Genomic DNA, 15,163 nt, shown 5'->3' on the forward strand with positions numbered 1-15,163 from the left:
TCATATCTAGCTTGTCTGTTGGTGTTAGTGATGGCTAGCTAGTGACTTGAACGATGGGCATTTAGATGCCCTGAACAGAAGTACCTAAAGACTGTCACCTATCAGCCTCCCCACCACGATTCAACATCCCTCCCGTTCTCTTAGGTTCCCTTCATCCATTTCCATCATCGATCAATCTCTCAGGCCCATCCATCTCCACCCCCGCGACCAACGACGAACAAACTCAACGAAACGACCAAAACCAAAAACAACAACAACCCTTTCCCAGTGAACGCATCTAGGTCGACGATATTTTGGACACAAACATACAAAACTAACAAAAGCGTCGATTTCATCAGCGACACCAAAAATATTGCATCTGAATCATCATCACGCTACACAAGGACCCCGGATTTCGCACCAAACCCTGCCGTGCCGCGTCAGGCCGTTTCTCGCTCGTCCTCCCTCTTCTGACCTTGACGTTCAATTGGCGCTGAGAGCGCACGTACAATCCTTTCCAACAATCGACGTATTCGACGAGATCTGCATCATCGAGTTTGACATGCCGTTTGTCATATTCCCGATAAGATACCGATAATCCGACCTTACCCCCAACGCGAGCGCCATCATCACCAAGATCATACCCTCAAGTCGCAGAGCACATCCCTCGGAAGGGAGTAGGAGGTAGTAAACATGGGTAACAACCCGTCTTCGTCCTCCAAACCGACCACGCCGACGACCTCGGCTCCTAGTTCGGCCCACGGTCATCATCATGGCCATGAATCTCCCCGACATCATCTCCGAAAAGATGCCCGCAATATCATCACCGGTCACGCGCATCGCTCCGCCGCGCCTCCAGAGCCTTCTATGGCGCAAGCCCAAGGCTCAACCGTCATCAATCGACCCAAGAGCTTGCCTCCTACCGCTGTCTCGTCTCTGAGCGGCTCTCCTCATAGCAACTTCGCCGCTGTTCACAAGACTGCTTCTCCCTCGGATGCTAAGGGCATTGCTGAGAAGCATGTAGCTGGAACTCCTGAGTCTAAGCCTGCCGAGAGCAAACCCACCGAGTCTAAACCTCAGTACCGCGACGAACCTACCAAGCCTGTCGATGTGCCTATGGAGTCATCTTCTCTTCGATCACACCAATCCGCTCACGTAAATGACACAGCTCTTATTCCCAATAGCAGCATCACAGACATGTACCTGACTAGACCCCCGCGCTTACCCCTCCCTATTGATGAGGAGGTTCATACCCCTGGATCACCTATCTTGGCGCCAGAGTCAGATCTGTCGATACCTGATATTGAGCCTATTGACTCGGACACAATCACTCGCAAGAGTTCCGCCCTCAGTGCTACTACAGTTGATGAAGAGGATGGCGAGGAGCTGCGGGTTGACAAGACGAGACCTGTCGTTCAGACCAAGCTGGAGTGGCTGAGCGGAGGTGACAAGGTTTATGTGACAGGTACCATCTTTCAATGGAATCGCAAGCAACGATTGCATCCCATGTAAGTACCATGAAGTTATCTATCCTTTCTGCTCTGAGACACGGGTCGATCACTACGTCGTCTGTGGTTCCGTGGCTGCTTTGTGGTCTCAGATGACTGTCACACACGATTCGTCCGGCCTGCGACAAGGATATGGCCCATATGGAGTCGAGATATAGTTGCTGACATATAACCTATCTAGCGAGGGTCGTCCTGGTTGTTTCTCGACAACAGTCTATGTTCTTCCAGGTACACACCATGTCCGCTTCCTGGTGGACGGTATCATGCAGACATCTCCTGATCTGCCAACCACCGTCGACTTTGGCAACAACCTTGTCAACTATATCGAAGTGAGCCCCGACGATGCTCACAAGAAGCAAGTTCCTGCACCTCCTGCTGGCCCTCAGGCTGAGGCTCAAGTTGCTCCCGCTGCTCAAACAGTCTCACATACTCAGGAGAAAGCCTCGAAACCGCCGCCCCAGCCAAAGGGCAAGCCTGTGCCACCTCCTGAATCGTACCGAAGTCAAATTCCACAGTACCTCGTGGACTTTGACCAAGCCGAGGATTCGCAAGCGTACCAGTATGCCGTGAATGCCATTGAAAGGCTACCAAATCCTCCTGCGCTACCGGGTTTCCTGAGCAAGCCTATCTTGAATGCGGCGACCCTTATGAAAGACGACAACAGTGTGCTCAACATGCCAAACCATACGATTCTGAATCATCTTGCCACCAGCAGCATCAAGAATAACATTCTTGCTGTTTCAGCCACAACTCGGTACAGAAATAAGGTACGTCTGCTATACCAAGTGCCAAAAGGATGATGCTTACTTGATGCAGTATGTCACAACAATCGTCTACAAGCCCACATCCTCAGATGATTGATAAGACACGATGGACGAACATAATGATTGGGTCATGAGTCAGACCCCCTTATGCCTTGGGCCTGCTTTCAGACATGCGGGCTCGAGTTACGATGTGATGTTGAATGCTTGCTATGTATTAGAGGTCTGGGAGATAAACAAGGATTGGCTGTCTAGTATTCTTAGTTTTGGTGGATGAGCAGTGGCGATGAGTTACATAGGGATGGCGACATGAGCTGAGAATAACGAGGGATGTCAGGGATTCTTGGCACCATGATGAAGCTGATGCGAAAGCTCATGGATTAGCTTCAGCAAATACATATAAACATATTTAACTATGACAAATTCTTGTGATCTTGTTCTTTCTTATTATTTACCGAAGAGTTTAGTCTCTCCATTTGATAAAGACCTCATCGGTTCTGAATCTCTGTGTACATGTACTCTCTTCCAATGATGTCCTGAACCCGGTCTCATACGCCAACAAACCAGCATGCGCTATCATGATTCCGTTATCAATGCAGAATCTCTCATCGGTAGCATAAACTGATCCTCCTCGCTCCCTTGCCATATGCCCCATCATCTCCTGCAGCCTCTCATTACAGCCCACACCTCCCACAATGAGGACCTGCGATGACCCTACATGCGCCATAGCCCGCTCTGTGATCTCAACTAACATTGCGAATACTGTCTCTTGCAGTGAGAAACATAAATCCTCTGGTGTGAAGTCTGCGCCAGCCTTCATCTGTGCAGCGAGTGCATCCGCTGAGGCTAGAATTCCAGAGAACGAACAGTCCATGCCCTTGACTGCGTAGGGAATATCGAGGAGTTTGCTTCCCTTCTTGGCGAGCTGTTCGATATTGTAACCTGGCGCGGGATCGTTGCTGATTTCCAACGTGCGAGCGAATCGATCGAGACAGTTTCCAACTGCTATATCAAGTGTTTCGCCAAATATCCTGTATCGCTGCTCGGCATACGCAATAACCTGCGAATTACCACCCGAAACGTATAGCACAACCGGGTTATCAGCACCAGTGATATATCTCCCCATCTCGATATGTCCCACGCAATGATTCACGCCAACAAGGGGTCTATCCCAGAGTAAACTCAATGCTCTAGCCGCAACAGCGACAGAGTTCAGCGGGGCGCCCATACCCGGGCCTTTCGTGTAGCAGATACAATCGACATCTTTGGGGGTGATTTTCGCTTCGGCGAGGGCTTCGCGTGCGAGACGGACGAAGTGGGCGCGGTGGTGGGCTGCTGTGTCTTTGGGCAGGAAGCCTGTTCCTGGAGGAGATACGAAGGTGTCGCGCAGGTTGGAGAGGATTTTTGTCTCGGTGGGAGTGTGAAGAATGACGCCTATTCCGAGTTTGTTGGCGGAGCCTTCGCAGCCGAGGGCGATGTAGGAGGATTTGTCTTTGAAGGCCATTTTGTATGTGAGGTTGAAGATGGGAAGTTTAAAGGTGGGGGTATCGAGATGATGGTGTTGATGTCACTGCCTGAGCTGCATGGACGTTATCAACTTTATTGTCAGATTGGAACAGAAATACAGGGGAATATGTAAACAGTATAATTATTATTAAAACTATGTTTCGAATTGTCATAAATGTTGGCTCAGTCATGTCAAGAAATGGAAGCAATAAAAAGACGTCTCTAATCGATAGAGGGGCAGATCTGATCTCGACCAGGCTTCACTGAGAACAAGGGCAGGTTTTGTAAAGCCCCTCGCTTAGGTAGTACCCTGTAATTATATCCATCCCACAGTGAGTGTCCTAACGGGTACCAGGCGTCATCACCAGCCACAACTTCTCTCGTTTCCGTAGCGGACGGGAGGCTCCGATTTACAATTTTCAGGGTCCAGCTAAACCGTGAACAGCAACTGTACATAAAACTCCGTAACAAGGGCAGATCTTTCGCACGGGAATAGTGGTGATCAACAAGAGAGAATATGCATACAACTGTGCAAGAACTGAATCATAAATGATGCCTTAATAGCACAATGACAAGAACAAGAATATCAGATCCAACAACTTTACACTTATGGTGATAAGAACTACTTTAGACAATCATCTATGTAAGTTTTTCTCTGCTTCTTTTTTTTTTTCGCTTTAGCACCAGCCACGTTGTCTCCATAAAAAGCTTCTACTGTGGCTAAAAGATGTGTAAATCCACAACACCCGGTTCGCCGGCCACTTTTCCTTCACCCGCAGCCCGCCCTCCACTCTAAAGCCTCCTCTATCACTCGCATTTCACACTCGACAGCTTTTTCCCACTGTCTCATACCATTAAATCACCATCCCAGCTGGCATACGCTTCTCTTCATGGCACTAGCAGGTATTTTTCTCTTTGTTTCGAGTTTCTTTCTCACTTATACTTTACGTGGCCCCTGCTAATATGACATCCGTATCAGCCTGGTCCTCTCGTCTAATAAGCTTGGTCACCTTTTACAGCACGGCACCATGATCATGCAACATCTCCTCTTCTACGACGCAGTCAACACGGCGATACACTCTCTTGATCTCTTCTGATGGCCCTGCCACTACAATTATATCATCAAGTTCGCATTCGCTATCGTCGGCATATCGGATCCCGATCCTACAGAGCTTCCCCTCAGCCTCCTCCAGTATGACAGCGCATGATCACCTCACGACGCAACGATGATCTCTCCGGCCACGGCAAAGACATACGATTCACGACACCAGGGAAGAGGCAGCATCATCTTTGTGGTCTAAAAGTTGACCATGGTTCTTTTTTTCATTTTATGTCGACCTGGGCCGCAGAATGTTCTTTCACTTCAAAACCCAAATACCCACTACCCGCTCCGAAACTCCTTGCAATGCCCTGGTCAACGACTAAATAATACACAATGCCCCATCTGTCTGCCGAGGGCTCGACTTTTCCCAGCAGTCCGCCGTCCGTTCTGTCAACATTTCTGGGGTATAAAACAAACATCCACCATATACATACAATCCACTGCCCACAGTACGCTTACGGCACCGTCTGGGCTGCTTGAGCTTGTGCTTGTGCAACCGCCGCCGCTTTAGCTTGCGCTTTCATAGCCAGATGTGCTTGTGCTGCCGCTTGAGCATGCGCTTGAGCATGCGCATGCGCCGCCGCTTGTGCTGCTGCTGGCGATGGCAGTACTCTGTTACCTGCTTGTGCTTGAGCTGCTACCACGGCATCTGGTGGTACTGCTGGGCGTCCTCGAAACATATATGGATTCAACGGAATTGTTGCCCGGAACTTCAATGCTCGGGTATCAAATGGATCAACCTCATATACAGGTGGCTCATCGTCATCTGAATCCGAGTCGTACCTCCACCTATCCGACTTCTCACCATGTTCTGGCGGTGGCGTCACCATGCCTCTTCGATCAATCCACAATCGGTTCAGTCGACCAATACGTCGACGGAACGAAGGTTGGCTACCCTTGGAAGGCTCACTTGATCCAGCGGAAAACTGGAAAACAGGTGCCTCCCGTTTGTCCACTTGCGTGGCATCAGGTATGTGTGTGTCTACTTCCATTTCTGACGAGGTGGAAGCCGGGGGTGTCATCAAGTACTGCGTCTTCGCTTGTCGGAACTTGACTTCTGTGCCCTGTTCCTTGACTGGCGAGAGCGGCTCCCCAGTTAGGTCAATATGGTTATGGTTCCACTTCCGGTGGTTCTGGACCTTCATTTCTATGTCAAGTCGAAGTTCATTCTCCTTCTCTGCCAGCTTGTCTGACAACAAGACAAGATCAGCATCAAGTGTTCTTCCATCAGACCGTACAGGTTGTCGCAAGTGGGCACCGGTTGGCTGTCGGATGACTGGGGGCTCTGCAGGCTTGCGTTTCTGAGGCTACAAAGCGAGTTAGCATACAAGGAGCGGAGCAGTCTCGCATCGCGAGTATTGGTTCGGCGTACCTTTTGATTGACGAGATCCTCGTCCTCGCCTTTGATGCCCAACCGAAGTTTGGTTTCCTTGAGTCTTGCCCTTTCTTCAAATAGAGCGCGGTCCATTGACATGAGCTCTCGTTTCAACATTTCACGTTCATATGCGACAAGTACCAATTGCCGGCCATCCTCAAGTTCTCGTCGCAACTTCTTGAGTGTTTCTGCAATCTTGTTGTCACGAGCTCTGGTCTTTCGAGTCTGGCGAGCCTCGCGTCGTCTGAAACAGACAAAGGGGTCCGTGTCATCAGTCTCCTGGTGAGTCTCAAACTTGAGAGTCGGATGCAATGGCTTATTGCCAGCCTCCTGTCGCCTTGACTTCCAGTATTCATACACTGGCTTCGCGTGTTGGAGGATAGCCGGCGACCCAAGTTCGTGAAGCGCAGGTACCATCATGTCATAGGCGGCAACGGTATTATCGACTGCTGCAAATGGTGTCTGCTCCGCTGCCGTGTCTTCAAACACCTCCATGATGCGCTCAAAGTCATCCTCAGAGAGTGCCCCAGCAGCGGGTGGCTTACTATTATACTGTTTGAGGAACTCATCGTCCTCAGTGGTCATGTCATAGAGACACGATATACACTCCTCAACTGTTTGTGAAAAACGGATGTAAGAGGAGGGTTTGTGAAAAGGGACAGGATAGAGCTCATCATAGTTGATGTCGCTCTCCTGGGGAGGCGGAACAGGAATTTCTTGGTCATTGCTGGTTCCTGCCTCCTTGAGAATGGTTTGAAGATGGTATTCCTATGAAGAATGTTAGTATGAGGTCGAGGCTAGGAAATGGATTGCTTGTTGTTGGATGATAGTACCATCCAATCACAGCAGGACAGGGATGGGGTGAGGAAACATATCACGTGAATAAACACGTGATATCACGATATGTGGCAGAACAAAGAGATGACTCACGTTTTCCTCGGCCTGCTCAACGCCGGTCGCGATTTGGTTATCGGTCGTTAAAGCTTCGTACTCGTTCGGATCGATCTGGTCTTCGCGAAGAACTGGAAGCGTCGTCTTGACGTTCAACTTCTTGACGCGGACTTTGCGTGATGACATGATGCCAGGGGGTTGGAGGGAGGTGGGAGAGAGAGGCGGTCAGGCGGCGGAAAAACCGCGAAAAAAAGCGATCAAGTCATAAAACAAGTACTTTCGAGTTGATCTTCGACAAAGAATTAATGGAAAGGGTGCTGTTGTAGTCTTTTTCGATGGCAGCTTGGTCGGGCTCGATGGGGTGACGTTGGGGTTTGTTTTGGCGCGTAAAGATTTTTCTCTGCTGCTGCCCGGAGTTTTTGGCAAGGGAGAGTCAATGAATGGCTAGAGACAGAACGGTAGAGTTTGATGACGGTGTGCTGATGGGAGGGGTCGAGGTCACTCCCCACGGCGTCTTTGCGGGCGAGGTACTTATGACGCTTGGACCACTGTCTCCTTTTTTTGGGGCTGCACTTTCCTTCCGTTTGGTACGGAAGGTTGTGGTTTGTTTCGCTGGGAGCGTGCATTTTAGTGGTAAGTGCCCCAAATAGCGCTTGCTTTTAGTGAAGTAAGCACTGAAAAGGTAGGAACGTTTTGTTGCTGGCTCGACAACCACGTATCAGACGGTCTCTGACAAAACGCTCAGTTGTGCAAGCTTTCATGTTGAAGCTCATGTAAATATTTTTTTAATTTGATCATTTTTATCCCTTCGTGTAATGTGTAAATTTCTGCTAGCGAAACTGTATTCCTCAATCGTACCTTCAATAAGCCAAATTTCCGTTGCTGACCGTAACACAAATATCAACATGGAAGGTGCACCGTAAGGATAACGGAAGTCGTGCTTGAAGGAGGCAGGAGGTCCTGCTTCTTGAGGCGGTCGCCCCGCAAAGTAATTACCCCTCTGCGCACTTGCCCCTCTGCGCACTTGCCCCTTTGCGCAGAAGATCGGTCTAGAATGACCTAAACTTAGCGATAGTGACAGTGAGACCTCACTTCAGCCTTATCACCAACATTTGGACAACAGCACAATACAGCTTATTTATAACCCAACGACGCTGCTTCGCCACAACTCAACTCGCCCCGAAACAAACACCCACCCTCAAATCAACGACATATCTCTACGTTGTCAAAATGGGCAACACCACCAGCGCAGTCCTGGACAACCTGGTCCAAGGATCCAACTGTGAGCCTTGCCCTGGCCCCTTGGAAGCCCTGACCCCTCAACGCGAACGCACGGTTGGGGGAGGGGTGATGGAGTGAAACATATACTGAGATGTACGGTTTCTAGTCGACAGAGAGGAAGTTGATCGTCTGCGAAAGCGATTCATGAAGCTGGACAAGGTGCGCAAGCTTTCCGACTTTTTGGTCTTTTGTCATGTCGAATGATGAATACGGCTGGGACTTTCACAAGTACAATGGACGCGAAAAGCTGACTTGGGACTTCTTAGGATAACTCCGGTACGATCGAACGCGATGAATTCCTCAGTCTTCCCCAGATCTCTTCCAACCCTCTGGCAACACGGTCCGTTCAAGCTTCTTCATTACCCTTGCCAATTAGCTAACTCAGCTATAACAGAATGATCGCCATTTTTGACGAAGATGGTGGTGGTGACGTCGATTTCCAAGAATTCGTTACAGGTCTTTCGGCTTTCAGCAGCAAGGGAAACAAGGAACAGAAGCTGCAGTTCGCCTTCAAGGTCTACGACATTGACCGTGATGGTTACATCAGCAACGGAGAGCTATTCATTGTCCTCAAGATGATGGTTGGCAGCAACCTTAAGGACCAGCAGCTGCAGCAGATTGTGGACAAGACTATCATGGAGGCTGATCTCGATAAGGACGGCAAGATCAGCTTTGAGGAGTTCACCAAGATGGTTGAGTCGACTGACGTCAGTATGAGCATGACTGTCGGTAAGTTGTTTGAGGCTATAGTTGTGTTCTTTTCGGCGATGAGTTCTGCTATCATGATTGGCAATTGGGACTTGGGTGGTTTATCAGATGCTGACATGATATTACAGACCAGTTCTAAACGATCGCACATAGAAAAGTGCATACAGGGTAGGGGAGTAAAGATTTCGACATTGCCATGGACTTATACGGTCCATAGTCCTACGAGGGCTACCGGTGGAAATGGATGAGGAAGATGGGGTTGGAACGCCTAGCGAATCTAAACATCATTACGATCATGAATTCACGCATTCTGTTTTGTTGACCAACAGACTCGTGTTGCCCGCTGTCTGTCTGCTTGTATTGTCTCGCCGGGGCATTCCTAAGAGAGGACGAAGGGCGCAAATGTGTTGCCCTCTGTTCAGCTTATGACGAAGCTAATAATCTAGGATATTAGAATGCTCGCCTCGGGATGATACCTCGTCAGCGTAAGGGGGTCTGGCTTGGCATTGCAGCTCGCTGAAATCCCCAATGCCTAAGATTTGCATGGCGAACATCTTGATTCTGTCTGCCCTCGAGACGAAGAAAGAAGCGGCGGTTGATAGGGGCTAGTATCAGTGTGAACTTGAAGCCTTTGGGCATGAAGGATTCGCTTCTTCTTCATCTTCATCTTCAACTCATTCATTGGACTATTGCGTTCGGCCGTTTATCTACCCCAATGAATTGTAGCTCCGCCAGTTTCTTGACTCCTTACCTAAGGTAATATAGTGCTGATAACATCAAGCTCATGCTAAAGGCCATCGACAAAGACTGATATGTCCATGGTTCACAACCTGGGTTCGGACACTTCGGGTATGATGCTCATCGAGACCTATCCCAGCACCGTGCAGAATCACATTAACGCAATATCGCTGTCCAGTTCAACTTGGTGAGAATAACAGTCTCTGGAAGGGCGACCGTGAGATCTTTCTCTGATATTGTTTGAATCTGCCATGTCAATGTCAAAGAGAGTGTGCGATCAAGTCTTGTATGGGAAGTCAGATCATTCCCACAAATGCGTGTTACCCTGCGTCCATGAATGAGACCCAATCTACTCATGATCTCTAACATGGTCGTTACTAAGAGTTGGAAAAGACCTTCATCTATTGCCTCTCAAAGCGACCATGCAACAACCATCCAGCCGGGAGTCGGAATATGCTCTCTCTCAGGGCGCATACTTACAAGATAATTACATCAGCAAACTCTAACACTTTACGACACTCTGAATACGATTAAGATATACGTGCCGCGACGGCTATGTCGGATATAAAGCTGTGCCCAACGCGTGGCTGAGGCCCCTTTTTCGGTATGCTCGGACGTCTTCAGCATCGTCCAACCACATATATACTTTACAGGGGCCGCACGTCTTGAGTGAAACTAAGGCATGCGCCTCGTAGCCCCGACGAGGCTGACGTTTGTTTTCACAGAACATAGCAGGGTTTGCAGAGGCCAGGAGGAAACAAGGCTATGCAACACTCATGGGGAGAAAGTTCAGAAGTAGGTTATACTTGCCAATTTCAAGTCTTAATGTTCCTCTGTTTGGATGTCCCTGGTGGTGAGACAGGGTGCATCATGTGCATCATGACCATATCCAACAACACACCCTCTTGAGTGACGTCGAGTTCCTCATGTTTTAGCCTCGAGTCATAGCGGACGTTGCCGGTCGATCCCCGGCGTCGGGTCGGAGCTGCATCATGAACCGCAGCAGCGCCCCCACGTCTCGGACGTCGATGTGATGGAATCCAACATGTATGCCGATAATTGTCGGGTTTTGCTTTTCACTTGCTGATATGTCTGGCCTCAAAAATATCAAGAATGCTATAGATGGCTTGTTCTACCCAACCTTTCCAAGAAAGGATTCCATGTCTCACAACGCCCCAGAAATCTCGGGAGCTATCAGGATACCGGGACCGGGGTGACCGGAGAATCGGTATTGTAGCACGGCTGGTGAAGATCCGGGGCATGAGGATCCATGTCTGGAGGCTTGCTTGCATCCTTGACAAGCTCATCACACCTCAAGATACGGGCGCACAAACAAGCCCTCGGCAGCTGACTCGATGTTGCACTAAACCTTAGCTGCATGTCTCGAACAGCATGCAACCTTTCAAGGCGAGTTGTTTAGGTATTGGGCTGTCATAATGATGAGGCTAACGAAACAAAATTGTTTCGCTGGGAATTAGTCTCGGTTGTCGATCAGGATGTAACCCTATCTCTAGAGGAACATGGATAAATCTTGAATGTTGAAAGTGGGCTAGGTCGTTTTGTTTTGTTGGACTAGACAATTGTTTAGTTTGGTTTCGTTTTGTTCCCTCGTCAAATCTCCCTTTGTTATCTCCAGGAAGCAGAGGGGTGTAAGTTGAGGTTGGTATAAAATGACCTGTCATATTCGGATTTTAGTGTCGTCGAATTTCCGGCTGGCTGGGACGGCGAACAGACGTCCCAGTTTGTGTTTAGGGGGCGTTAGAAATCCGATAGACGAATCGCGGGAGACAAATGCCGGGATTTGATTCGTGATTTGTCGCCAAATGTAGACGGCGTGTAAGTATTGAGCCGATCAGATCTGATACCGCTGGTTAGCGACAATAGTCGCGCCACACTAGATGACATTATTGGCATGATCGACGAGGGAGGCATCTTAGACATGTCTTTTGACACTTTTGCGTCTCCATTCTTGACGAACGACGCACCCCAGGCTTGTATTGTATATGCATAGCTCAGCCATGGTCTCAGTTCTCGAGACAACCCCAAAGCTGAGGGATCACTCTGTTGAACCAATTGTCAAATTCGCCTATTGGTTACCAGCATCCGTTCAGCTGGAACACCAAACACAACTAACCCCCACAAATTGCGGCACAGGCGCGCCAACAATACGGCGCAGTCAATGAATTACATGGATAGTGTTTATGGTGTTTTCTTTTGTTCGCCAATTGTCCAGCTGACTTCAGGCATCGGTAGCCAAGGAGAGAAAATGCTCGAGGGAGACCACCAGAGGGTAGGCTAATGCCCAACGATTCGGCGGTCAGGCGAAGTATGTGGAGTTGAGCTTGATAAAGAGTGTCGGTTGCTTTCATCCGCTGCCTGCAGCGGAACAGACGGAACGGAAAGACCACGACAGCTGGAAGACACGGCGAGACTTGGAATCGCCGCGATCAAAAGGGGTTAATTAGTTTAGGTCCAGGCAAGTCTAACTACACGGGAATGGATGTATCGAAAAGTCAGATGATACGAATGATGGAGGCGAGTTGATGCCCGATGCATGATACTTGATATGTTGAACTGGGGCGGTCTAAGAGACGGATAGATGACAGACATCAAACGGCCCAATTCTCGCCTCCTGCAAACAATAGTACAGCTTGCAAAGTGAACGTCAAAAGGGTGACGTTTCAATTAGGCGTCGATGTCATTAGGCTCTAACGTGAGGGCATTCATGTATCTCTCGAGATGTTTCCTGTTGTTGCGATCTGTTTCCCCATTAGAAGAAGTTGCCGTGTCAGAGCGTCAGCTGCGATTCGACAATAATGTTTCAGCCTCATTTGGATTGCGTTGCATCGCATCAGCGAGGGGCAACGTGATCGACATTAGGGCGTTCATAGCCGTTGGACCTCAAGGCTCAAGCCCCAAATCCTTCCATGATTGTGGCGAGTGAGTACGCGATCGAGGGATTGGGCTGATATTGGGTAGGGCGACATGACCAGAGCGATAATCTTGCGCCTTTTTGAAGCTATGTTAGGCATCGGCCAAGTCGACCTCGATACTGGAGGGGCAATTGTTGGTGATGGTTCACCAGCAAGTCAGGCGGGGCGCGGCAATTGGCTGGAGAATTCGGATGAAGCAGAAATGCAGCTAAATCGAGGCGATGACAAAAAAGAGACGAATCATGGTTGTCAATGCGGATGCACCTCCACGCTTTGGGTCTACTAGAGTCGATTGCGTTACTGCACTGTAGAGTAAAGCTGGTCTGTAAGAGAAGAAGAAAAGTTGGATGTAAAGAAAAGAAAAGAGAAGCGAGGGTATCCCCGCTCTTAAGAGGGCAAGTATAGGTAGGAGGGGTCCATCCAGCTCAGTCCAGTCCGCCTCGTTCTTTCGTCACTAAACCCGGCTGGGTTTGGGCAACTCGATAAGGTCCAAGGGAAGAGAGAGAATTGGGTGTAGGTAAGGAAGTGAAAAGTCCGTTCGCGACTATTATCCAGTCTAACAAAGTCACCAGGTTTCGAGGACACGTCAGTAGAGTCGGGATTATCATCTGATCCTGCCTATCTTTGACTGGTCACGTCACTATTATTAGTGTTGCCAGATAAAGAGTTCATTGGAGATAGACTGGACTCAACTCAATTAACTAGTAGATTTCGAAACAAAAGGTTTATTTGGTTGGTAAAACACAACTGCCGAGGACTGTGTTGCAGCTGACCAGTCATCTATCATTGTAACTGCAACCAACTGCATTGGATCTTGAGGGCTATGTTAGTCGAAATACCGTTGCTACCAATCGTCCATCTCTCGCATGCTTAAATCGAAACCCCTTGTGGAATTCATAGCTCTGTCCTGGCAAGGATATGCTTGATATCTTTTGTTAGCACAGCGGAGCGGAACAGAGACTCCTCAGTAACATTCATAGAGGATATGCTGTGCCGTGTTGCTCCCTCCTCCACTGAATGATGATCATCGAAACAGAACAAAATCTAGATCACCGGGAATCTCCCGAATGTAACTGAGCAATAAATAATGTCATCCCTTCCTTCCCAAGCCCAAGCCCAAGCCCAATGGTGATGATGATGTGTTGTTTGCTTTTTATGTCACTTTTCTTCTTTGGCTTCTTGTCATTCTCAGCCACGGTGGATTACATACTCCTTGTTAATGGATGTCCTGTCAAGCAGAACCTGGTACATAGCCCCCACTTGACTCGCGCAATCTTTCACAACCTACGGAGTAGTACTTACACACCCCTCAAAGCCACACACTGTCCATTGGCTCACAGCGACCGGGTAGGGCAGACGCCTCTTGTTTTGAGGTGCTTGTACCTGCATAAGAAGCCACTTTTGCGGGAAGACAACCGACTCGACTTTGTACCTGGTACGTATTCCCCCTTCGTTTCGCTATGACACTGTTGCATTTACCTCATGCACATGAAAACGCAGATGCGAATGCGCCTCTCTCTTGCAGCGAAGCTCGGCTCAGCTTCACAAAGCGCCCAACTTTGACAGGCCAGACAGACCAGACAGACTAGAGAGAATTTCTTTTGCCAGCGGAGAAAACTGGACTTGGCTGGCTGACAATGTTTCTTCTTTTGTTTCAGGGACTGAAGAGGAAAGTCGTCATGCATGAGTGCATATGCGTGTGTGAGAGATGCATTAGACTGTGCCTCTCCTGTGTAACCAACCTCGTCCTTCATAAATGCGGCCTATGATTAACAGAGACGCACGGGACATGTCGGTGAACTCAACAAAGTCACCGAGTTATCTGTCGGTGAGTCCATGTGCTGTTGGCGGTACTGCACTCATTGCCATGAGGAAAGAAGCTCAATATGAAAACAAACCAGGGCAACCAGTGAAAGGAACTGTCGGATTGGTAATTATTTAGCGTTTGAATACGCCATTTGAAGTCAACCTCCACAGCGCCAGCCACTCCCGTGCGTACGTCAACAACATCAACAACAGGGAACATACCTCGGACAGATAACATCCACAGTCGGAGACATGCCCAAGAGAACCACATTCAGCAAAGCTACTCTTCACTGTTTGAGATAAATCTGTCGATAACCCACTTGGAACAGAAGCTCAGGTACCAAAAAGCACTCGCCTAACCGTCCGTCAAAATCTCAGCCATCATCATTTTCCCCCCTTATACCTAGGAGGTACTGCACATTCAATGCTGTCACTGAAGAATAACCAGCCTATAATATTCGCAGGGATCAAACTCAGCCCGCTTTCTCTCGCAAGCAATACCCTTCAGGAATAACCCCGATGGCAACTCCCGTTTCTTCAACTAGGTACGGACGGATACTACAGTAGAGTAGAGT

General features: G+C 48.9%; 4 protein-coding genes; 2 read left to right on the forward strand and 2 right to left on the reverse strand.

The window, feature by feature from the left end:
- Positions 1 to 672: 672 nt before the first annotated feature.
- On the forward strand, positions 673 to 2,348 carry FFUJ_02512 (related to SIP2-dominant suppressor of some ts mutations in RPO21 and PRP4; the record flags this gene model as incomplete). XM_023574253.1 has 3 exons in its annotated part: positions 673 to 1,487; positions 1,669 to 2,254; positions 2,304 to 2,348. The coding sequence occupies 3 exons, from the start codon at positions 673 to 675 to the stop codon at positions 2,346 to 2,348; spliced, it is 1,446 nt and encodes a 481-aa protein (XP_023427641.1).
- Positions 2,349 to 2,711: 363 nt separating this feature from the next.
- Positions 2,712 to 3,752, reverse strand: FFUJ_02513 (related to Qri7p; the record flags this gene model as incomplete). The annotated part of the gene is made up of 1 exon (XM_023574254.1): positions 2,712 to 3,752. The coding sequence occupies one exon, from the start codon at positions 3,750 to 3,752 to the stop codon at positions 2,712 to 2,714; it is 1,041 nt and encodes a 346-aa protein (XP_023427642.1).
- A 1,559-nt stretch (positions 3,753 to 5,311) lies between these two features.
- Positions 5,312 to 7,308, reverse strand: FFUJ_02514 (related to YMR164c and Gal11p; the record flags this gene model as incomplete). XM_023574255.1 has 3 exons in its annotated part: positions 5,312 to 6,163; positions 6,229 to 6,999; positions 7,162 to 7,308. The coding sequence occupies 3 exons, from the start codon at positions 7,306 to 7,308 to the stop codon at positions 5,312 to 5,314; spliced, it is 1,770 nt and encodes a 589-aa protein (XP_023428741.1).
- A 1,044-nt stretch (positions 7,309 to 8,352) lies between these two features.
- On the forward strand, positions 8,353 to 9,250 carry FFUJ_02515 (probable CNB1-calcineurin B, regulatory subunit; the record flags this gene model as incomplete). XM_023574256.1 has 5 exons in its annotated part: positions 8,353 to 8,404; positions 8,510 to 8,562; positions 8,670 to 8,743; positions 8,798 to 9,132; positions 9,240 to 9,250. The coding sequence occupies 5 exons, from the start codon at positions 8,353 to 8,355 to the stop codon at positions 9,248 to 9,250; spliced, it is 525 nt and encodes a 174-aa protein (XP_023428777.1).
- Positions 9,251 to 15,163: the final 5,913 nt, after the last annotated feature.

The sequence above is a fragment of the Fusarium fujikuroi genome, chromosome FFUJ_chr03 (genome assembly GCF_900079805.1).
Source record: "Fusarium fujikuroi IMI 58289 draft genome, chromosome FFUJ_chr03".
NCBI classification, from domain to species: Eukaryota; Fungi; Ascomycota; class Sordariomycetes; order Hypocreales; family Nectriaceae; genus Fusarium; species Fusarium fujikuroi.